Source organism: Nerophis ophidion, linkage group LG25, assembly GCF_033978795.1.
Source record: "Nerophis ophidion isolate RoL-2023_Sa linkage group LG25, RoL_Noph_v1.0, whole genome shotgun sequence".
NCBI lineage: Eukaryota > Metazoa > Chordata > Actinopteri > Syngnathiformes > Syngnathidae > Nerophis > Nerophis ophidion.
Genome location: NC_084635.1, coordinates 1392183 through 1418348, shown reverse-complemented (window position 1 = coordinate 1418348; position 26166 = coordinate 1392183). Strand labels below are relative to the sequence as shown.

The 26166-nt window shown below is 41.6% G+C and overlaps 1 protein-coding gene across 4 annotated transcripts in view; it reads right to left on the bottom strand.

Annotated features, from left to right (window-relative positions):
- acsf3 (acyl-CoA synthetase family member 3) overlaps positions 1–26166 on the bottom strand; it is a 119054-nt gene that overhangs the window by 78996 nt on the left and 13892 nt on the right. For all 4 annotated transcript variants that reach the window (XR_009804301.1, XM_061887523.1, XM_061887525.1 and 1 more), the window contains exons 3-4: positions 22995–23150; positions 331–485 (exon numbers count right to left, since the gene is read on the bottom strand). Coding sequence is in view for 3 of the 4 variants with exons in the window: in XM_061887523.1 (XP_061743507.1) it covers positions 331–485; positions 22995–23150 (311 nt within the window). In the remaining variant the exon portion in view is untranslated. The remainder of the gene's footprint in view (positions 1–330; positions 486–22994; positions 23151–26166) is intronic.

Below are 26166 nucleotides of genomic sequence, written 5' to 3'. Positions count from 1 at the left end.
ATAAATAAAGTACTATCTAATCTAATCTAATCTAATCTAATCAAATGTATACTTTTGACCCATCAGATTTGCTCACATTTTCAGTAGAGCCATAATAAATTCATAAAACAACCAAACTTCATGAAAGTTTTTGTGACCTAAAAGTATGTGCTCCAATAGCTCAATCACAAAAAATAAGAGTTGAAGAAAAAATTGGAAACTCAAGACAGCCATGACGTTATGTTCTTTACAAGTGTATGTCAACTTTTGACCACGACTGTATATGATAATAGCTTCAAAACAGAGGCAACTTGTCCCCCCCTACTGGTACTTTAATCCCAGAGCCCGTACCTGATCCTCTCTTTGCACACGGCTCTGACAAAGTCCTTGACATGATGCTGTGTGAAGTGCTGATCATAGTAGTTAATGAGTTTAGAGTAGATAGTTGGCACGGCCATGAAGACATTAACCATTGGCGCTTTGGAGCTCAGCAGCATCTCCCATACCTGAGAAAAGAAGGAGTAGAGAAAAAGGGAGGGAAAAAATAAAGAGATTAGCTTGGCATCTGGCAGCACAGGGCAGAAGGAAAACAGCGATAAGGCCCCTCTAATGGACAGCTTCAGTATGAATAAAAATATGACATAAACGGCGAATTCCACATTTGTATGCCGGTTGAAAAGTGGCTTTTAGTTTTGTTTATTTGATTTAAATGGCAGAGCTGAGGTGCAGGAAGCGGCCTCGTATAAAAGCTGTCAGCACTCAAAAAGAAAAGAAGGCGAGATTTGAAAAGGTCACGGGGAGGAAAACCACAGACTGCTGCAGGACACAACTGACACTTTGGCCGCTTGAAGGGGTTTCTGTGCGGCTGCCTTTGACAAATGTGCTTTTGGACTCCACGGGAGAGGCTACACATGCCCTTCTCAGCAGAGAGAGAAGCCGCAAACACTGGCGGCCATTAACGGAACTGAGGACGGAACAATATCAATCAATCAATCAATCAATGTTTATTTATATAGCGCCAAATCACAAATGTCTCAAAGGACTGCACAAATCATTACGACTACAACATCCTCGGAAGAACCCACAAAAGGGCAAGGAAAACTCACACCCAGTGGGCAGGGAGAATTCACATCCAGGGGGACGCCAGTGACAATGCTGACTATGAGAAACCTTGGAGAGGACCTCAGATGTGGACAACCCCCCCCCTCTAGGGGACCGAAAGCAATGGATGTGGAGCGGGTCTAACATGATACTGTGAAAGTTCAATCCATAGTGGCTCCAACACAGCCGCGAGAGTCCAGTTCAAAGCGGATCCAAGACAGCAGCGAGAGTCCCGTCCACATGAAACCATCCCAAGCGGAGGCAGATCAGCAGCGTAGAGATGTCCCCAACCGATACACAGGCAAACGGTCCATCCTGGGTCCCGACGAGCGGTCCATCCTGGGTCTCGACTCTGGACAGCCAGTACTTCATCCATGGTCATCGGACCGGACCCCCTCCACAAGGGAGGGGGGGACATAGGAGAAAGAAAAGAAGCGGCAGATCAACTGGTCTAAAAAGGAGGTTTATTTAAAGGCTAGAGTATAAAGATGAGTTTTAAGGTGAGACTTAAATGCTTCTACTGAGGTGGCATCTCCAACTGTTACCGGGAGGGCATTCCAGAGTACTGGAGCCCGAACGGAAAACGCTCTATAGCCCGCAGACTTTTTTTGGGCTTTGGGAATCACTAACAAGCCGGAGTCCTTTGAAGGCAGATTTCTTGCCGGGACATATGGTACAATACAATCAGCAAGAAAGGATGGAGCTAGACCGTGTAGTATTTTATACGTAAGTAGTAAAACCTTAAAGTCACATCTTAAGTGCACAGGAAGCCAGTGCAGGTGAGCCAGTATAGGTATATATGTATGTATATATGTATATAAAGGTATATACAGTATAGGTATATATGTATGTATATAAAGGTATATACAGTATAGGTATACATGTATGTATATATGTATATAAAGGTATATACAGTATAGGTATATATGTATGTATATATGTATATAAAGGTATATACAGTATAGGTATATATGTATGTATATATGTATATAAAGGTATATACAGTACAGGCGTAATGTGATCAAACTTTCTTGTTCTTGTCAAAAGTCTAGCAGCCGCATTTTGTACCAACTGTAATCTTTTAATGCTAGACATGGGGAGACCCCAAAATAATACGTTACAGTAATCGAGACGAGACGTAACAAACGCATGGATAATGATCTCAGCGTCTTTAGTGGACAAAATGGAGCGAATTTTAGCGATATTACGGAGATGAAAGAAGGCCGTTTTAGTAACGCTTTTAATGTGTGCCTCAAAGGAGAGAGTTGGGTCGAAGATAATACCCAGATTTTTTACCGAGTCACCTTGTTTTATCATTTGGTTGTCAAATGTTAAAGTTGTATTGTTAAATAGAGGTCGGTGTCTAGCAGGACCGATAATCAGCATTTCCGTTTTTTTTGGCGTTAAGTTGCAAAAAGTTAGCGGACATCCATTGTTTGATTTCATTAAGACACGCCTCCAGCTGACTACAATCTGGCGTGTTGGTCAGCTTTAGGGGCATGTAGAGTTGGGTGTCATCAGCATAACAGTGAAAGCTAACACCGTATTTGCGGTATTAGCTTTCACTGCTATGCTTGCGAGTATCAAACTCTTGTCGAGGATAAAGCCCTTTTTTTTTTTTTTTTTTTTTTTTACACACTCCGTCCCGCCTTTTCCACCTCATCTCTCTCGTGCATCACATCAAAGACAAAGATGGGAGGATGGGAGGGCAGCTTGAAGTAAGTGAAGGTGAACGACAGCTACTTTAAGTCTCCCCGGCTCCTCCTTGAGAGACAAATGCTCCTCCCCAGCTGTCTCTCTGTCAACTTATCATCACTTCTTCTACATTCATTCCATACCAAGTGCTTCTTTTTGTCCTGTACTTTCATCCCTTCATCTTCCTGGCTCTTGTTTTACCTCACCTAAACACACACACACACACACACACACACACACACACACACACACACACACACACACACACACACACACTTGTATTTGTGACCTTCTTGAGAAAAATGCCCACCTCTTTAGGAGCAGCCTTTCTACATATATAAAGATGTGCATTTACAACAGTAATAATGTATACATACAATGCAAATATAAAAAAGCTTGTTGTGAAAAATGGAATGGAAGGAATTTCACAAAAAAAAGGTCACAATTTCGTGAGAAAATGTATTATGATAAAAGTCTTCATTTTACTCAAAGCAAGTCAATTCTACAAGAAAAACTGAACATCCGTGCAATATTATGATAAAAGTTGGAATTTTACTCAATAATAGTCACAATTTTACAACAAAAGCTTAACATTTGGGCAATTTAATGACAAGAGTCGTGTGGCGGGCCAGTAAACGATTAGCTGCGGGCCGCAAATGGCCCCCGGGCCGCACTTTGGACACCCCTGCCATAGTCCGTGCTAAGTGTTTAGCTTCTATGTTTCCTGCGTTAATTTTTTTTGTTCATTAGCTTCTCGTGTGATCGGCACACCTTTCTTTTGTTTGGTTCCTGTCTTGTCTGATGTGTAGGATTAATTGGTAATTAAACATGTTCCTACTTCCTATCGTAGTCCGGAAAAGTCAGTTTGCATCCTGGAAGAACAATCCTCTCAGCAAGCGAGGATTGTCATGACAATGGCTGTAAATCTGTCACAATGAGAGCGTTCTAAGCGATGTAAAATTAGCAATTTATTCTTATGGACTTTTGAATGGACGTTGCCATGACGCTGCTAAACAGAACTATTACCAAGGTAATGTTGACTCACCGACCGTTGAGTAGACCTTCCGTTGAAACAAAGTCTACTTTTATTCATAAGGTCATTCAGTCCTTCAAAGTGGAACAAGCAAACGATGACGACAACCACGTTGATAACCGGCTACTGACGAGACGGTTGACATAATGTGCCCCCCAACAAACAACCACAAGGAGTGTTTATGTATAGTATCTACTCCATTACACCTGATTATAACTACATTCTCATTAGATGCGGTGCAGTCCTCTATCTCTATGCCTGTAACGAACAAATCGATCAGACTGTACTTGGCTTGACAAGACTCTGCAGCATCGAGTGGACATCGGGGGCGGTACCTCTGGATTGGCAGACCGGGGTGGTGGTTCCTCTCTTTAAGAAGGGGGACCGGAGGGTGTGTTCCAACTATGGTGGGATCACACTCCTCAGCCTTCCCGGTAAGGTTTATTCAGGTGTACTGGAGAGGAGGCTACGCCGGATAGTCCAACCTCGGATTCAGGAGGAACAGTGTGGTTTTCGTCCTGGTCGATGAACTGTGGACCAGCTCTACACTCTGGGCAGGGTTCTTGAGGGTGCATGGGAGTTTGCCCAACCAGTCTACATGTGCTTTGTGGACTTGGAGAAGGTATTCGATCGTGTCCCTCGGGAAGTCCTGTGGGGAGTGCTCAGAGAGTATGGGGTATCGGACTGTCTGATTGTGGCGGTCCACTCCCTGTATGATCAGTGCCAGAGCTTGGTCCGCATTGCTGGCAGTAAGTCGGACACGTTTCCAGTGAGGGTTGGACTCTGCCAAGGCTGTCCTTTGTCACCCATTCTGTTCATAACTTTTATGGACAGAATTTCTAGGCGCAGTCAAGGCGTTGAGGGGTTCCGGTTTGGTGACCGCAGGATTAGGTCTCTGCTTTTTGCAGATGATGTGGTCCTGATGGCTTCATCTGACCGGGATCTTCAGCTCTCACTGGATCGGTTCGCAGTCGAGTGTGAAGCGAATGGAATGAGAATCAGCACCTCCAAGTCCGAGTCCATGGTTCTCGCCCGGAAAAGGGCGGAGTGCCATCTCCGGGTTGGGGAGGAGACCCTGCCCCAAGTGGAGGAGTTGTAGTACCTAGGAGTCTTGTTCACGAGCGAGGGTGAGTGGATGGTGAGATCGACAGACGGATCGGTGCGGCGTCTTCAGTAATGCGGACGTTGTACCGATCCGTTGTGGTGAAGAAGGAGCTGAGCCGGAAGGCAAAGCTCTCAATTTACCGATTCATCTACATTCCCATCCTCACCTATGGTCATGAACTTTGGGTCATGACCGAAAGGATAAGATCACGAGTTTAATCCACCGGGTGGCGGGTCTCTCCCTTAGAGATAGGGTGAGAAGCTCTGTCATCCGGGAGGAACTCAAAGTAAAGCCGCTGCTCCTCCACATGGAGAGGAGCCAGATGAGGTGGTTCGGGCATCTGGTCAGGATGCCACCCGAACGCCTCCCTAGGGAGGTGTTTAGGGAAGACCCAGGACACGTTGGGAAGACTATGTCTCCCGGCTGGCCTGAGAATGCCTCGGGATCCCCCGGGAAGAGCTAGACGAAGTGGCTGGGGAGAGGGAAGTCTGGGTTTCCCTGCTTAGGCTGTTGCCCCCCCGACCCGACCTCGGACAAGCGGAAGAAGATGGATGGATGTACTCGGCTACCTGGTGTTTTTTGATTGTCACAAACCCATTTGTTTAAATTCACATCATGATGACAGAATGAGATTTGCCATCCTCCTACTGTATTTTTTGGATTACAAGTCGCTCTGGAGTATACGTCGTACCGGCCGAAAATGCACGATAAAGAAGGAAAAAAACATTTATAAGTCGCACTGGAGTACGAGTCGCATTTTTTGGGGAAATTTATTTGATAAAATCCAACAGCAAGAATAGACATTTGAAAGGCAATTTAAAATAAATAAAGAATAGTGAAGAACAGGCTGAATAAGTGTAGGTTATATGAGGCATAAATAAGCAACTGCTATGTTAACCTAACATATTATGGTAAGAGTCATTCAAATAACTAGAACATATAGAACATGCTATACCTTTACCAAACTATCTCTCACTCCTAATCCATAAATCCCATGAAATCTTCTTCCTGGATGTTGCTTCTAAACAACTCTGCCAACTACAAAGGTATGCGCCGCTTCCTCTTGTCCTTTTCTGCTGCATATTTCACTACATCCAGCTTGTAATCTGCACTACAGGATTTCCTTTTCAACGCCATTTTTGTTCAGCCCTTCTCACTTTTTATAAGTTACCGCCAACGATGAAAAGATCCATCTTAATAGCTACGGCAGTAGCATATAGCAGTTAGCATTCCATGACCCACAATGCACTTCTGCCATGACCCTCCCCCGCCGAATACTTATTGGTCGACGTGTGTGTGATGATTGCTGACATTTTCTTCGTCTCTTCCGCGAATTAGATAAATAATATTATTTGATATTTTACGGTAATGTGTTAAAGGGGAACATTATCACCAAAGCTATGCAAGCGTCAATATATACCTTGATGTTGCAGAAAAAAGACCATGTATTTTTTTAACCGATTTCCGAACTCTAAATGGCTGAATTTTGGCGAATGAAACGCCTTTCTGTTTATCGCTCTGGAGGGGATGACATCAGAACGTGACGTCACCGAGGTAACACACCCACCATTTTCATTTTCTTCACATTACAAACAGCAGGGCTCAGCTCTGTTATTTTCCTTTTTTTTTTACTATTTTTTGGAACCTTGGAGACATCATGCCTGGTGGGTGTGTTGTCGGAGGGTGTAACAACACTAACAGGGAGGGATTCAAGTTGCACCACTGGCAAGAAATCTGCCGCCAGACCCCCATAGAATGTGCCAGAGTTTCTCCACATTTGAGCGGCGATGCTAAGACAGACATGGCACAGAGATGTATGGATAACCTGCAGATGCATTTGCAACCATTAAGTCAACTAAATCACAAAGGTGAGTTTTGTTGATGTTGTTGACTTATGTGCTAATCAGACATATTTGGTCACAGCATGACTGCCAGCTAATCGATGCTAACATGCTACACTAATTGATGCTAACATGCTATTTACGCTAGCTGTATGTACATTTGAAACTAGATACCCACATTTAATGCGAAACAAACACTTACCAATCGACGGATTTAAGTTGCTCCAGTGTCACAAGATGCGAAAGTCCTGATCGTTTGGTCCGCACATTTTACCGGCGATGCTAATAAGGCAGCCATGCTATGGGCCACTTCATTAGGTACACCCACGCTATGGCCGAATAGCATCAATAGCTATTCGCTCAATAGCTTCAATTTCTTCTTCAATTTCGTTTTCGCTATCTGCCTCCATACTCCGACCATCTGTTTCAATACATGCGTAATCTGTTGAATCGCTTAAACCGCTGAAATCCGAGTCTGAATCCGAGCTAATGTCGCTATATCTTGCTGTGCTAACCGCCATGTTGTTTGTATTGGCAGCACTGTGTGACGTCACAGGGAAATGGATAGTGGTTTCGAGGATAGCGAAAATAAGGCACTTTAAAGCTTTATTTAGGGATATTCCGAGACCGGTAAAATTTTGAAAAAAACTTCAAAAGATACAACAAGCCACTGGGAACTGATTTTTATTGTTTTTAACCCTTTTGAAATTGTGATAATGTTCCCCTTTAATAATTTCACACATAAATCGCTCCGGAATATAAGTCGCACCCCGGTCAAACTATGAAAAAAACTGCGACTTATAGTCCGAAATATACGGTACTTTTAGTTTTTTATTGCAACAGTGGTATTTAAACGCTACACTCGGCTACTGTAACTAGGGCGTGCCTGCTACCTTACAGACTAGAGCGTGACGAGTTATTAACTGTCTCTCGCTTGACCACTGTGCTCGCTGTCTATCAAGTCCAGTGGAGCGCTTCCACCAGAGTCCACCAGAAGGGGAGAGGAAGGCAATTTATGTCTGTCAAAGAGCTGGCCTCCACCTGAGGGACAGGATGCAGTGAGAATGCAAACACACGGGCTGCATGCTGAACACCTCAGTGGGCTGCTGGGACCTGCACTCATGCTGGGAGTGAAATACCAATGAGCTCTTTTTGAATAAAATAAGACTGTGAGCATCCAAAAAGCATTCAGAGTTGTCGTCAACCCAAAATCCTGTTAGAACATATCCGAAATTGAAATAATACATATTTTACAGATACAACTGTGCAGCAAAATTATCATCAAATACAAACACTGTTTCCATATGAGTTGGGAAATTGTGTTAGATGTAAATATAAACAGAATACAATGATTTGCAAATCCTTTTCAAGCCATATTCAGTTGAATATGCTACAAAGACAACATATTTCATGTTCAAACTCATAAACTTGATTGTTTTTGCAAACAATAATTAACTTAGAATTCATGGCTGCAACACGTGCCAAAGTAGTTGGGAAAGGGCATGTTGTAGCTGAGATAGGCGCCAGCACCCCCCGCGACCCCGAAAGGGAATAAGCGGTAGAAAATGGATGGATGGATGGATGTTCACCACTATGTTACATCACCTTTTCTTTTAACAACACTCAATAAACGTTTGGGAACTGAGGAAACTAATTGTTGAAGCTTTGAAAGTGGAATTCTTTCCCATTCTTGTTTTATGTAGAGCTTCAGTCCTTCAACAGTCCACACATTTTCCATGGGAGACAGGTCTGGACTGCAGGCGGGCCAGCAAAGTACCCGCAGACTTTTATTACAAAACCACACTGTAAAACACGTGGCTTGGGATTGTCTTGCTGTAATAAGCAGGGGCGTCCATGATAACGTTGCTTGGATGACAACATATGTTGCTCCAAAACCTGTATGGACCTTTCAGCATTAATGGTGCCTTCACAGATGTGTAAGTTACCCATGCCTTGGGCACTAATGCACCCCCATACCATCACACATGATGGCTTTTGAACTTTGCGCCTATAACAATACTGTACTTGTTCTTATGCTATGTGAACTCACTATGTTCTCTGCTGGCTGTACATATCCTACTAAATAAGACCTACACTGTTTCAATGTCCACATTTCTCTGTTGATGCAATTGTTGATGACTGAAGTTCTGATATCAACCAAAGCTCCTCATCCCACCCCCCGGATTGTAAATAATGTAAATAATTCAATGTATATACTATGATGATTAACTTGTGTGATGACTGTATTATGTTGATAGTATATATTTGTACCATGAATTGATTAACGTGGACCCCGACTTAAACAAGTTGAAAAACTTATTGGGGTGTTACCATTTAGTGGTCAATTGTACGGAATATGTACTGAACTGTGTAATCTACTAATAAAAGTATCAATCAATCAATCAAAACAATCCGGATGGTTATTTTCCTCTTTGTTCCGGTGGACACCACATCCAAAGTTTCCAAATATAATTTGAAATGTGGACTCGTCAGACCACAGAACACTTTTCCACTTTGCATCAGTCCATCTTAGATGAGCTCAGGCCCAGCGAAACCGGCAGCGTTCCTGGGTGTTGTTGATAAATGGGCTTTGCTTTGCATTGTAGAGTTTTAACATGCACTTACAGATGTAGCGACCAACTGTAGTTACTGACAGTGGTTTTATGAAGTGTTCCTGAGCCCATGTGGTGATATCCTTGACACACTGATGTCTGTTTTTGATGCAGTACCGCCTGAGGGATCAAAAGTCCATAATATTATCGCTTACGTGCAGTGATTTCTCCTGATTCTCTGAATCTTTTCATGATTTTACGGACCGTAGATGGTAAAATCCCTAAATTCCTTGCAATAGCTCGTTGAGAAATGTTGTTCTAAAACTGTTCGACAATTTCCTTACCAAATTGGTGACCCTCACCCCATCCTTGTTTGTGAATTACTTAGCATTTCATGGAAGCTGCTTTTATAGCCAATCATGGCACCCACCTGTTCCCAATTAGCCTGCACACCTGTGGGATGTTCCAAATAAGTGTTTGATGAGCATTCCTCAACTTTATCAGTGTTTATTGCCACCTTTCCCAACTTCTTTGTCATGTGTTGCTGGCATCGAATTCTAAAGTTCATGACTATTTGCAAAATAAAATAAAGTTTATGAGTTTGAACATGAAATATGTTGTCTTTGTAGCATATTCAACTGAATATGGCTTGAAAAGGATTTGCAAATCATTGTATTCTGTTTATATTTACATCTAACACAATTTCCCAACTCATATGGAAACAGGGTTTGTATTATTATAATTTCAACTTTTTAAGGTCAAGGCAAGGGCTCATATTTTAGGGCAGTGGTTCTCAAATGGTGGTAAGCGTACCCCTGGGGGTACTTGAAGGTATGCCAAGGGGTACGTGAGATTTGTTTAAAAATATATTCTAAAAATAGCAACAATTCAAAAATCCTTTATAAATATATTTATTGAATAGTACTTCAACAAAATATGAATGTAAGTTCATAAACTGTGAAAAGAAATACAACAATGCAATATTCAGTGTTGACAGCTAGATTTTTTGTGGACATGTTCCATAAATATTGATGTTAAAGATTTATTTTTTGTGAAGAAATGTTTAGAAGTAAGTTGATGAATCCAGATGGATCTCTATTACAATCCCCAAAGAGGACACTTTAAGTTGATGATTACTTCTATGTGGAGAAATATTCATTTAGAATTGAATCACTTGTTTATTTTTCAACAAGTTCTTAGATACTTTTATATCTTTTTTTCCAAATAGTTGAAGAAAGACCAATAAATGAGCAATATTTTGCACTGTTATACAATTTAATAAATCAGAAAGTGATGACATAGTGCTGTATTTTACTTCTTTATCTCTTTTTTTCAACCAAAAATGCTTTGCTGTGATTAGGGGGTACTTGAATTAAAAACATGTTCACAGAGGGTACATCACTGAAAAAAGGTTGAGAACCACTGTTCTAGGGCACCAAGGCAAGTTAGAAAGGGACCAATTTTTGTCATTTCATGATGCCTTTATCTCTATTTTTACATTTTGATAGAGGGAGGTATTTTTTTTAAATGATTTAATAATTTTTTTAAGTTCTGTACATTTATATGTACGTGTAGATGCTGTATCGGGAAAGAGTTTGAGCCGAAATATGTCATATAGGAAATAACTATACACAATAACACATTAACAAAATACTCTGTCACGTTTTTTTTTGAAGTAATACCTTTGTGACATGAAAAAACACAAGTCCATCCATCCATTTTCTACTACTTGTCCCTTCTGGGGTCGCGGGCAGTCCTGGAGCCTTTCTCAGCCATACTTGCCAACCCTCCCGATTTTCCAGGGAGACCCCCCCCGAATTTCAGTGCCGCTTACGAAAATCTCCCGGGGCAACGATTCTCCCGAATCTCTCCCGATTTTCACCCGGACAACAAAATTGGGGGCGTGCCTTAAAGGCATTGCCTTCAGTGTCCTCTACAATCTGTCGTCACGTCCGCTACTCCTCCTTACAAACAGCGTGCTGGCCAAGTCACATAATATACGCGGCTTTTACACAGACATAAGTGAATGCATACTTGGTCACCAGCCATACAGGTCACACTGAGGGTGGCCGTAAAAACAACTTGAACACTGTTACAAATATGCACCACACTGTGAACCCACACCAAACAAGATCCGCACCGTAACACAACAAAACAAATACCAAGTCCTTGCAGCACTAACTCTTCTGGGACGCTACAACCAACCCCCCCGCTACAACCAACCTCCACCCGTCTCCCGAATTCAGAGGTCTCAAGGTTGGCAAGTATGATCTCAGCTGCATTCGGGCGGAAGGCGGCGTACACCCTGGACAAGTCACCACCTCATCGCAGGGCCAACACAGATAGACAGACAACATTCACACACTAGGGACCATTTAGTGTTGCCAATCAACCTATCCCCAGGTGCATGTCTTTGGAAGTGGGAGGAAGCCGGAGTACCCGGAGGGAACCCACGTAATGTATAAAAACATTGTGTTTACTTTTTGATATTAAAATAAAACACAGATCAGTTTGGGTAATGAAGATGAAGTCTAATAGACACGCTTTGTTCCTCTCTTGGTTCAGTACAACAGTTTGGCCAACAAAAATATAGAGTGACACCTCTCACATCGAATACGCAATCTTCACAGTTTGATGAGATGACACAACATTTGAGCTAGTATTGATGTTATTTGAACACTGATACAGTTTGCAGTTAAATAAAGGACGAGTGCACATCCCAGTCAACAAAGTAAAGACTTTATAAACAAGTTGTAACAACATTCAAGACACATCGCCTGCTGCAAAACATCCAATAGTTTTCTCCTTCGCTGTATACGTTTCGTGTGGGGACTAGTGTGTCAGTCTCCAATACTGTCCACAGCTGTCAGCATCTAAACAGAGCAGTGTTCTCTTAAACGCACAGCATGAAGTGAGGGAAAATGACGTTTAACAAAGCGCTTGGCTCCGATTACGCCGAGGGGAAATCTCTGGCGCAAAGTCTTTGTTCTTAGTCTGCCATGATTATCAAGCCAAACGAAGGTAGTGCGCATACGCTTGACTTTGTGTTGCCTAAAATGCATTCATAAATGACGCTTTTTCGGTAATTAAAATACTAGACGGTATTACTAACCGTCTGGAAATTATCATTATACCGTTTACTGTTACATCCCTAGTCCATTAAAAAGTAAAAATTCAAGGGCGGTCAAGGCATATTCTTGCCGCAAATGTTGGTTAACTTTTAGGGCATTATGGCAAATGATAAGGACGCTCGCACATTTTGCGGCAGTTGCCGTGGTTAAATTTGAGCCCTATTATAGGCAAGTACAATAAAGCATTACCTATAACGCTTAATGTGACCTTAAAGGGGAACATTATCAGCAGACCTATGTAAGCGTCAATATATACCTTGATGGTGCAGAAAAAAGACCATGTATTTTTTTAACCGATTTCCGAACTCTAAATGGGTGAATTTTGGCGAATTAAACGCCTTTCTGTTTATCGCGCTGGAGGCGATGACGTCAGAATGTGACGTCGCCAAGGTAACACACCCACCATTTTCATTTTCAACACATTACAAACACCGGGTCTCAGCTCTGTTATTTTCCATTTTTTTGACTATTTTTTGGAACCTTGGAGACATCATGCCTGGTGGGTGTGTTGTCGGAGGGTGTAACAACACTAACAGGGAGGGATTCAAGTTGCACCACTGGCCCCAAGATGCCAAAGTGTCTGCCGCCAGACCCCCATTGAATGTACCAGAGTGTCTTCACATTTGAGCGGCGATGCTAAGACAGACATGGCACAGAGATGTATGGATAACCTGCATATGCATGTGCAACGATAGTCAACGAAATCACAAAAGTGAGTTGTGTTGATGTTGACTGCCAGCTAATCGATGCTAATATGCTACGCTAATCGATGCTAACATGCTATTTAACGGCGGTGCTAAAGCAGACATGGCACAGAGATGTATGGATAACCTGCAGATGCATTTGCAACTATATTACGTTTCCTTCCACCCACATTTAATATGAAACAAACACTTACCAATCGACGGATTTAAGTTGCTCCAGTGTCAAAAGATGCGAAAGTCCTGATCGTTTGGTCCGTACATTTTACCGGCGATGCTAACGCAGTTATTCGGCCATGCTATGGCTATGAATAGCGTCAATAGCTATTCGCTCAATAGCTTCAGTTTCTTCTTCAATACTTTCATACTCCAACCATCTGTTTCAATACATGCGTAATCTGTTGAATCGCTTAAGCCGCTGAAATCCGAGTCTGAATCCGAGCTAATGTCGCTATATCTTGCTGTGGTAACCGCCATGTTGTTTGTTTACATTGGCAGCACTGTGTGACGTCACAGGGAAATGGATAGTGGTTTCGAAGATAGCGAAAATAAGGCACTTTAAAGCTTTATTTAGGGATATTCCGAGACCGGTAAAATTTTGAAAAAAACTTCAAAAAATACAACAAGCCACTGGGAACTGATTTTTATTGTTTTTAACCCTTTTGAAATTGTTATAATGTTCCCCTTTAAAGTCCTACTGAAAGCCACTACTAGCCACCACGCAGTCTGATAGTTTATATATCAATGATGAAATATTAACATTGCAACACATGCCAATACGGCCGCTTTAGTTTACTAAATTGCAATTTTAAATTGCCAGGGAGTTTCGTCTTTAAAACGTTGTGTAATGATGACGTGTACGCAAGACGTCACGGGTTTTTAATAAGTATGAGCGCTACGCACACACACAGCTAAAAGTCGTCTGCTTTTAAGGCATAATTACACAGTATTTTGGAGATCTGTGTTGCTGAATCTTTTGCAATTTGTTCAATTAATAATGGAGAAGTCAAAGTAGAAAGATGGAGGTGGGAAGCTTTAGCCTTTAGCCACACAAACACACGGTGATTCCTTGTTTAAAATTCACGGAGTTGAAACTTTCCTATGGATCACATCGGACATGAATCCCGACCACATGTCAACCAGCAGGTTTCGGTGAGAAAATTGTGGTTAAAAAGTCGCCACTTACTGGAGATCAACTGAGCTTGCGCCTCCCGTACAGCTGCCGTCGAATTCCCCGAGACACTGCGCGTCAACACCCGGCCGTGGACGTACACTTCCGACTATCAGGTGCAGTTTAACTCACTTAAAAACTAGCAACACAATAGAAAGATAAGGGATTTCCCAGACTTATCCTAGTAAATGTCTTTAAAAACATCTGAATCCGTCTCAATGCAACGCGATTGCAATCGCGTTTTTTTTTTCCTTTTTTTCTAGTCCGTCACTATCAATATCCTCAAACACGAATCTTTAATCCTCGCTCAAATTAATGGGGAAATTGTCGTTTTCTCGGTCCGAATAGCACTTTTTGTTGGAGGCTCCCGTTAGAAACAATGTGAATATGTGAGGAGCCATCAACATGTGACGTCATCGTCTGCGACTTCCGGTAAAGGCAGGGCTTTTCTCCAGTTGCCAACTTTATGGTGGATGTTCTCTACTAAATCCTTTCAGCAAAAATATGGCAATATGGCGAAATGATGAAGTATGACACATAGAATGGAGCTGCTATCCCCGTTTAAATAAGAACATCTCATTTCAGTAGGCCTTTAAAACGTTTATCATTATTATTGCGGTATTGTTTAATGTGGTAAAAACGTACTACCAAAATGTTTAACCAAGTTTTATTATAAATAACAATAATAAAATACTACAATAAATAGACTTACACTAAACATTCTTGGTAGAAGAAACAGCACATTTTGTTTTACAATTGTCTATATTTTACGCAATCACTAATTTATGTAATAAACATTTTTATCGGTCTGTATAAAATGATTGGTGTTTACGGCGGTCATTCACCTTGTATTGTCCACATAGGCCTGGGGAGATGACAATTTTTATTTTTTAAAGCTCCATTTTTGTTTCATCTGACCACAGAACTTTCCTCCAGAAGGTCTTATCTTTGTCCATATGATGTCAGATGAATATTTTTGTTTAGCTGTTTGGCCACAATACCCAGCAATATGTTTGGAAGAGGAAAGGTGAGGCCTCTAATCCCAGGAACAGCATGCCTCCCGTCAAGCATGGTAGGCCTGTTTTGTTGCCAATGGAACTGGTGCTTTACGGAGGGTAAATGGGACAATGGAAAAGGAGGATTACCTCCACATTCTTCAGGACCTAAAATCATCAGCCCAGAGGTTGGGCCTTAGTCGCAGTTGGGTGTTCCAACAGGACAATGACCCAAAACACACGTCAAAAGTGGTAAAGGAATGGCTAAATCAGGCTAGATTTAAGGTTTCAGAATGGTCTTCCCAAAGTCCTGACTTAAACGTGTGGACAATGCTGAAGAAACAAGTCCATTTCAGAAAACCAACACGTTTAGCTGAACTGCACCAATTTTGTCAAGAGGAGTGGTCAAAAACTCAACCAGAAGCTTGCCAGAGCCAGAACCCCTGCTCTTGGCATCTTTGTGAACAGCTCCATTAACAATCATTTTACCGAAAGTACGCCAGCTAAACTTTGTCTAAATTATTTTAAGTAGTTTTCTTTCTAGTCTGTTTAGTGGTCCTTGAACGCACCGTAAAAACAACTTGGTCTCGTATTCCGTACTTCTCATATAGAATGATCCCTCTGGTCTAGTTGCTCGGACAATAATGCGTTTGTATAAGTTTAGATTGGGGGATGTTGGTTCTTAACGGGGAAAGACATTAATGTCTCTTGTTTTCATGTTAGTATTTAAGCTACAGAGCTGACGCTAGTCAATCCGTGAGTTTATCAAAGTGCAGCTCACAATAGTTGTCAATTATGGTACGCATTTTTAATGATAACCGTGGTTATCCTCATCACCAATTATCGTTACATTCCTAATTGTGCAGTGAGTGGTATGCAGAAATATTAAAACATTTTCCATGAATTGGAAATCGAAGACTTATTTCAATGAAATGACCCCAATGTAGCTATAAAACCAATATTTATTTCATAGTGGAACCTTCAACCATACTGATATGGCAAAGTTAATGTTCCAGAAAAAACCTGCTTGTTACCTTTGCTGAATAGCAGTCAAATATTATTTTACATTCATCACAACTCACTTCTGAGAGCGTGGAATGACATCAAGGTTGAAACTCTTACAAAATACATCGGCACAATGCCAGAGAGATAGGCTGCTGTGATTAATACCAAAGGGGGCCACACTAAATATTAGAGTAAAATGTAAAAAAAAAAGAAAAAAGAACTGAGAAATTTGTAAGGATAAATACTCTCAGTACCTTTGCCTTTCACAAAGGCAAAAAAGTGAATTCAAGTGTTCCAATGTTTTGGCATAGTAACTGATTTCTGACTTCACTGCCAAGGATTGACGTCCAAGATTTAACGTGAATGTAATTTTGTATTTGGTCGTCGATAAGATGGACCAAAAGGCCAATTGGAAGAAATAACCTCATACTGGCAGACTGGGCAGAAATTATGATGGACATTTTTCCACGACGTTCAATCATTCTAGCGCTGTGTCTATAAATCGAGAAATCAGTAGATTATATGATAATGGGCGGGAAAGGGTTATCTGCAGCCATTGTCTTGTTATCCCTACCACTTTGTAATTCTGCCCCATTATTGATGAGTTAAAAATGGAAATGGGACAGTGAATCCTTTACTTAGATTTAACATCCTTAATGACTGCAGCCGTACTTGTGGTTTCCCAAATAGCTGACTGGGAGCAAAGATATAAAATACTCAGCGTCTGCATTGTCGCGCTGAACATTCTGGACCACCTGCAGGACTACAGGATTGTCTTTGAAAATGTTCTATTACTGACCGCTTTATCCTTCAAAGAAGTGGTCCCAAATCACCGGTCCGGGGACCGGTACCGGTCCGTGACACAATTGCTAGCGGGCCGCACAGAAACATTATTTAATTTATAAACTATTGCCTTTTCTCCGACATAACTTTTGCCTGTCCCACTCAATACACCAATAAGCTTGTTAATAAATAGTTAATTAATATATCACAACTACTTTGTTGCAATACTTGGGACAATGCACATTAATGGACATATTGAAGTTAATGTGTTTCCATCTGCAGTGCCCTGCAGGGTTCTTGTATATAGCAGGGGTTCTTATCCTTTTTGACCTTGGGACCCAACTTTTAGTATACAGAGGAGCCCGGGGACCAATCCAATATTAACACTGAATTAGTAATCGTATTCTTGACTTTGATCCTATTCAATAATTATATCTAATTTAGCTACTGTTTACTATCTTGTCAAATGATATAAAAGCATGCGTTCTTCACAAAGATTATATTATTAATTTAACAAACAAACCTTAAGCGTAGGTCAAGCTGATTTGAAAAAGAAGTACTAACTAAATAAACAACACATTTACATACAATATCCATCCATCTTCTTCCGCTTATCCGAGGTCGGTTCGCGGGTGCAGCAGCCTAAGCAGGGAAGCCCAGACTTTCCTCTCCCTAACCAACACTGTCCAGATCTTCCCAGGGGATCCCGAGGCGTTCCCAGGCCAGCCGGGAGACATAGTCTTCCCAACGTGTCCTGGGTCTTCCCCGTGGCCTCCTACGGGTCGGACGTGGCCTAAACATCTCCCTAAGGAGGCGTTCGGGTGGCATCCTGACCAGATGCCCGAACCACCTCATCTGGCTCCTCTCGATGTGAAGGAGCAGCGGCTTTACTTTGAGTTCCTCCCGGATGGCAGAGCTTCTCACCCTATCTCTAAGGGAGAGACCAGCCACCCGGTGGATGAAACTCAATTCGGTCGCTTGTACTCGTGATCTTGTCCTTTCGGTCATAACCCAAAGCTCTTGACCATAGGTGAGGATGGGAACGTAGATCGACCGGTAAATTGAGAGCTTTGCCTTCCGGCTCAACTCCTTCTTCACCACAACGGATCATTACAGTGTCCGCATTACTGAAGACGCCGCACCGATCGGGCTGTCGACCTCACGATCCACTCTTCCCTCACCTCGTGAACAAAACTCTGAGGTACTTGAACTCCTCCACTTGGGGCAAGATCTCCTCTCTAACCCGGAGATAGCACTCCGACCTTCTCCGGGCGAGAACCATGGACTCGCACTTGGAGTACATACATCCTGAAAGACCCATTCCACCCCGGGCACTGCCACCTAGAACTGCTACCCTCGGGCAGACGCTATAGGGTGCTAAAAGTTGGCACAAATAGACTAAAAAACAGTTTTTACCCAAGAGCCATAGTAGCATTAAACAGGCACTGAGTGAGCACAATGTGTCCATCATGTCCTCATGGGTCATGTCTTTTTATTTTTTTTCAGACTATAATGACCAATAGTGTTATATGTGTATATGTTTATATATGCATGGATATATGCATGTGTGTGGATATATATACATATATAGATACATATCTTCATTTCTATCTTTTTTACTAGTTATATAACCAAATTGTGTATGCACCTTAGGGGATCTGCTCCAATTTTGTTGTTCTTTGAACCTGTTCACTGCAATAATGACGATAAAACTCTATTCCATTCTATTATAATATGTTGCGCTAAAATAAATAATTATATTAATAATATGTTCCTTAACTAAACTGTCGATAAAATTAAAGTACAAATGAAAATACAGCTTCACCACTTAAGTCATAAATTTTGCGCTTAAGAAATGTCTCCATGACATTAGCACAAGACTTCTTCTGTTTGTTTTATATTGTCATTACTGCCACAAGTGGTAGAAAAGTGGATTACAACTGAGTACCACTGCTGCCCATACGGACGACAGCTGAACAACAAATATATTACATTCGAGGGGGCGCTCGCGGCCCAACACTGGGCCACGACCCTAAGGTTAAGAAACACTGATATTCAGTATACGCCATCAACATGCGGGGGACCATCTCTTCCCAAATAAACACGCCAAGGGCTCCTAAGACTTCAGCATTATAGTGAGTTGATTTTTCGTGCTCATTTTTCTGCTGTTTTTATCTGTCACACGTGGAAAGCTGATCCGTGAAAATAACGCGTGCCGTATTTTTCGGAGTATAAATCACACCTGCCGAAAATGCATGATAAAGAAGGAAAAAAACATATATAAGTCGCACTGGAGTATAAGTCATATTTTTGGGGGAAATTTATTTGGTAAAACCCAACACCAAGAATAGACATTTGACAGGCAATTTAAAATAAATAAAGAATAGTGTAAATAAGTGTAGGTTATATGTGTCAGGCTTTCCCCTGACAGTTTGTCTATGTTTTAGTTTTCCTCTGCATTTGTCTGTTTCCTCTGTGTTTGGTATCTCCTGTCTTTAGTTCCTGTCTAGTGCTCTTATTTGGTCAGCTTCCTGTCTTGTTCCCTGAGTGCTGTGTTCCTCCTCAGCTGCGGCTGATTGGCACCTGGTCACACCCGTTGCCAATCAGCCCGCTCCTATTTGTACCCTCTTCGTCTTGTGTCAGTGGCTGGATCATTGTATTGTCATTTGTATTGTCTTGTCGATGTCACGTCTAGTCACTCTTGTGATGTGTTATCGCTCCTGTCGTGTCGTACCTGGTCTTTGCAGCGAAGCGGTAAGCTATATTCAGTTGATGTTTGTAGCTTACTGTTTTTTGTTCCCTGCTTCCGTTTTATTTTTCATTATACAAGTACGACTTCTGTTTGCCTGTTCGCTACCCGCTAGCTTCCACGCTAAGCTCCTGTTCGTTATTTTCTAGCTCCCCGGCTAGCTCCTTTTGTTTGATTATCCGCCTCGTGCGCGCTTTGTGTTTGTACCCTTTTGGTTTTGTTTTTGTCTTAGTATTTAATTAAATCATGTTTTCACGTTCCATGCCTGCCTCCATCTCTGCATCTTGGGGTTCGTCATCAAATAACCCTGAGAATATGAGGCATAAATAACCAACTGAGACGGTGCCTGGTATGTTAACGTTTACCAAATAATCTGTCACTCCTAATTGCTAAATCCGATGAAATCTTATACGTTTAGTCCAGTGGTTCTTAACCTTGTTGGAGGTACCGAACCCTACCAGTTTCAAATGCACATTCATCGAACCCTTCTTTAGTGAAAAATAAAATGTTTTTTTGTATTTTTTGGGCAAATTCAAAACAAAGTTGTATGTTTTTTTTTTATTAGAGCACAACATGAAGCGTGCATGAACATCACCTTGTTCAAAGAACAAAACCAACACAGTGCATGAACTCACAACAAATTGCCCACTTGCAAATCAGATGAAAAATTAGAGGGAACATTGTTTGGGGTCTCTATAATACTAAGACTTAGATTTCCTTTTTATTGTCATTCAAATTTTAAATTTACTGTACAGATACGCCGATAGGGAGAAGTTTTTATTTACACGATTGATAGAATGAAGCTTCCATTAGTAGATTGCACAGTACAGTACATATTCCGTACAATTGACCACTAAATGGTAACACCCCCAAAAAAGTTTTTCAACTTGTTTAATTAAGTCAGGCTTCACGTTAATCAATTCATGAGTCCGGTGTGTTTTGACCGCTGCGCCGGAGGCTCTGCCGAACCCCTGAGGGTGACTCACCGAACCCCTAGGGTTCGATCGAACCCAGGTTGAGAACCACTGGTCTAGTCTCTTACGTAAATGAGCTAAATAATATTATTTGATATTTTACAGCAATGTGTTAATAATTTCACACATAAGTCGCTCCTGAGTATATAGTCCGAAAATTACAGTACATTAAACCGGTCCCTGGTGGAAAAAAGGTTGGGGACCCCCTGCTTTAAAGGGGAACATTATCACCAAAGCTATGCAAGCGTCAATATATACATTGATGTTGCAGAAAAAAGACCATGTATTTTTTTAACCGATTTCCGAACTCTAAATGGGTGAATTTTGGCAAATTAAACGCCTTTCTGTTTATCGCTCTGGAGGCGATGACGTCAGAATGTGACGTCGGCGAGGTAACACACCCACCATTTTCATTTTCAACACATTGTAAACATTGGGTCTCAGCTCTGTTATTTTCCGTTTTTTCGACTATTTTTTGGAACCTTGGAGACATCATGCCTGGTGGGTGTGTTGTCGGAGGGTGTAACAACACTAACAGGGAGGGATTCAAGTTGCACCACTGGCAAGAAATCTGCCGCCAGACCCCCATTGAATGTGCCAGAGTGTCTCCACATTTGAGCGGCGATGCTAAGACAGACATGGCACAGAGATGTATGGATAACCTGCAGATGCATTTGCAACCATTAAGTCAACCAAATCACAAAGGTGAGTTTTGTTGATGTTGTTGACTTATGTGCTAATCAGACATATTTGGTAGCAGCATGACTGACAGCTAATCGATGATAACATGCTATGCTAATCGATGCTAACATGCTATTTACGCTAGCTGTATTTACATTTGAAACTAGATACCCACATTTAATGCAAAACAAACACTTACCAATCGACATATTTAAGTTGCTCCATGTGTCACAAGATGCGAAAGTCCTGATCGTTTGGTCCGCACATTTTACCGCCGATGCTAATAAGGCAGCCATGCTATGGGCCACTTCATTAGGTACACCTACGCTATGGCCGAATAGCGTCAATAGCTATTCGCTCAATAGCTTCAATTTCTTCTTCAATCTCGTTTTCGCTATCTGCCTCCATACTCCGACCATCTGTTTCAATACATGCGTAATCTGTTGAATCGCTTAAACCGCTGAAATCCGAGTCTGAATCCGAGCTAATGTCGCTATGTCTTGCTGTGGTAACCGCCATGTTGTTTGTATTGGCAGCACTGTATGACGTCACAGGGAAATGGACAGTCGCAACGCAAATAGCGAAAATCAAGAACTTTAAAACTTTTTTTAGGGATATTCCGGGAGGTGTAAAATTTTGAAAAAAACTTCGAAAAATAAAACAAGCCACTGGGAACTGATTTTTATTATTTTTAAACCTTTTGAAATTTAATGTTCCCCTTTAAAGAACTAGAAGTATAAAAGAAACCAACTCTTCAGCGTTCCATCAAGCAGCTATAACTTCAGGATAATAAAGCCTTTTTTCTGAGACTAAGATAATGGCTTTTGTGGTCTGGTACACAAGGTCAGGGATAACAGTCGAATACTGATGTGTTCTGTGAAAGTGTAGCAATGCCTTTCTGACGCATACACGTGTCCTTCAAAGGTCTTTCTTTGCACTATGAAAGCTCGTGAGGACCCGGCATAAAAATAAAAGATAAAAAACACCTATACGTTGGAAAACAGTTGAATGGTCGGCCTTTTTATTTTCCAGAGAGACACACACACACACACCTTATTCCATTCCTCTCTCAGGGCCAACCATGCGCCATCGTTCTTCAATGTCAGCTCATCGATTGATCCGCTGCTTAAGCTCTTACCGTGAGTCGGCATTGGTCAGATACAAAGCCACACAGGGCAATTAATCACTGGACCCAAAACACTTAGTCTGACAGCCAGAGAGGGATGGGAGGAGGGGATGGAGAGAGTGCAAGAGGAGATGAAGCGAGGAGAGAAGAAAAGTGGAACGGAGAAAGAGAGACACTGAGAACCGTACACTGTAGTCTTACAGACAGGAGGAAGTCACGCGGAAAAAAGTCGAAGCTCTCAGGCCTCCGGCTACCGCGCTACGTCTTCGACTCATGAATGATAGCTTCACCCGCATGCTTCACCCCCCAGCCTTGCAGAGGAACAGTCGCCCCAGAAATGAACCGGGAGAAAGAATTATGAGCAGTCGGCACCTTTTGAGGTTGGAATTCGGGCAGCATGACACAGGTGGCGCCGACCCAGAGCGGGCACAGAAGTTTGTTGACGATGCCGTGCACATGGTGGAGCGGGAGTGTGTGGAGGATGACGTCATTTTTGGACCACGCCCACTTAGAGACCAGACACTGGACCTAAAACAAAAAAGGACAGAGAGGTAGAACATTGATTAGGGATGGGCGATATATACAGTGCAGCCTCCTGCAGTAGCGATATAAAATATAAATAATAATAGAAACATTTCAAATTTTCTAATTTGCAGTAATATAGTGCATCATTTCCCGTTGTAATGTTTTGTCAAAACTATCGTATTTTCCGGACTATAAGGCACACTTAAAATTATTTTTTTTCTCAAAACTCGACAGCGCGCCTTATAACCGCCTAATGTAAGGAACAATTTTGGATGAGCTTACCCACCTCGAAACAATTTTATTTGGTACATGGTGTAATTATAAGTGTGACCAGTAGATGGCCGTCAAACATAAGAGACACAAGTAAACAAGACCAACATTTTTAATGTTCCATTGAAAATATAGTATATTACACACGTCGCTCGAAAAGCTATCAAAATGTTTTAATACGACTTTGTTAAGCTATGAAGCCGCACCGCTTGAAGGATTGTTGGCGCATTAAACATACGATTATTATTATGGTGCGTGTATAAGGTAAGACATTATCTGGAGTTTTGTTTCGCAATATTATGCAAAAGCAACATTTCTTACCTTCTGGTACCTACTGATCTGTATTTGGGATCTGCATAAATCCTGAAAAACTGTGTGAGTCCGCCTTTGTAGTCCGTGTCGACACCGTTATGGGACATTCATCCTCCATTGTTGCCATTTGCAATATAAAGTAGTGTATTTCCTTAGTTTTTAAAGACAAATCCAAAAAATGACAAATACCTTTTTGATAGTAAAAAATATTGAGCTAATCCCTTTAGTATCTACCATATACTGATATGCTTGGTATCGTTATTGGCAACATTTGTATCAGGCTGGGGCTTCACGGTGGCAGAGGGGTTAGTGCGTCTGCCTCACAATACGAAGTTCCTGCAGTCCTGGGTTCAAATCCAGGCTCGGGATCATTCTGTGTGGAGTTTGCATGTTCTCCCCGTGAATGCGTGGGTTCCCTCCGGGTACTCCGGCTTCCTCCCACTTCCAAAGACATGCACCTGGGGATAGGTTGATTGGCAACACTAAATTGGCCCTAGTGTGTGAATGTTGTCTGTCTATCTGTGTTGGCCCTGCGATGAGGTGGCGACTTGTCCAGGGTGTACCCTGCCTTCCGCCCGATTGTAGCTGAGATAGGCGCCAGCACCCCCCGCGACCCCGAAAGGGAATAAGCGGTAGAAAATGGATGGATGGATGGATGTATCAGGCTGCCCACATTTTTCTAGCAGGACAATGGCCTCAAACACATGTCAAAAGTGGTAAAGGAAAGGTTAAATCAGGATAGATTCAGGGTTTTAGAATGGCCTTCCCAAAGTCCTGACTTAAATGTGTGGACAATGCTGAAGAAACAAGTCCATGTCAGAAAACCAACAAATTTATCTGAACTGTACTAATTTTGTCAAGAGGAGTGGTCAAAAATTCAACCAGAAGCTTGCACCTTATTGCTGTGAAACTTGCCAAGGGACATGTAACCAAATATTAACATTGCTGTATGTATACTTTTGACCCAGCAGATGTGGTCACATTTTCAATAGACCCATAATAAATTCATAAAACAACCAAACTTCATGAATATTTTTGTGACCTACAAGTATGTGCTTCAACCACTCTATCACAAAAAATAAGAGTTGAAGAAATTATTGGAAACTCAAGACAGCCATGACGTTATGTTCTTTACAAGTCAATCAATGAATCAATGTTTACTTATATAGCCCTAAATCACCAGTGTCTCAAAGGGCTGCAAGTGTATGTAAACTTATGACCACGACTGTATATGATATTTTGTAGTTTTAATCAATGCACATGTTTAAAGGAAGAAAAACAGAATGAAAGTTACAACACACAAAAACTGTTTATTTCTATTTTTTCCTAGAATATGCATTGAGGCTATAAGATGTTGTTTATCCACTAACTCAATTATCAAACAAACTGTACATTACTAAAATAGTCGATGGATGCAGCCCTAACCTTATTGGTATCGTTCAAAACAACGGCAGTCGCTTTTAAAATGTGTTGTTCATCCTTAATGTTTTGAATATTTGCTGCAGTAATTAACCTGATTGCAATGAGTCTGAAAGTATCTCAGCACGATGATCATAATCGGGAATATAGAAATAATATCCCCTGTGGTTGATATAATTAGGTCAGTGTTGTTCATGTTATTTCAAATGATTGTTTTGTCTTCTCAGAGCATTGGGAATACAAATGAACATTTTAATGTTTGTATCCTGACACGGTTAACACTTTAGGGGTGGAACGGTTCACAAAACCCACGGTTTGGATCCTACCGCGGTTTTGTGACACGGTTTTCAGTTGGGTTCGGTTTGGTCTTGTTGCCAGTCTTCCCCCTCAGGGGATAAAAGTCACTGGTCAATCCCAAACTCTTTCAGGTGATATATATGTTGGGTAAGAAGGACCATCAAGACAGAGATTGCACAGTACAGTACATATTCCGTACAATTGACCACTAAATGGTAACACCAGAATAAGTTTTTCAACTTGTTTAAGTCGGGGTCCACGTTAATCAATTCAATGCGGTAATACCAGCATCCAGAAGCGATCTGAAAGCCAAACGGAAAGAGACAATTTACTGAATACGAGAACAACCCCCACCCTGCCCAGAAAGGAATACACCCTCTTTGTTCTAATGCTGATAAGGTAAAAAGGGAGTATGTCATACTCCCACATTCCAACGCCTTCAAAGTAAAGCACAGAGTTTACTTGCGGACATAAGATACAAGCATAAAGAGTACACATGGGGAAATATTAGCTGCTTTAAACATGACTATGAATAAAGAAAGAACTCTTAAAAATATATGCATTCTCCACAGTCTGCATCAGAACTGGGAATATATTTTGACTCGGGGGCCACATTGAGAGAATGTGTGTATAAATGATATATACTGTACGAATCTGCTGTACAGTATGTGTGTTTGGGTCTCTTTTTTTCAGGAACACCAATACCAAAAGTCACAATGTC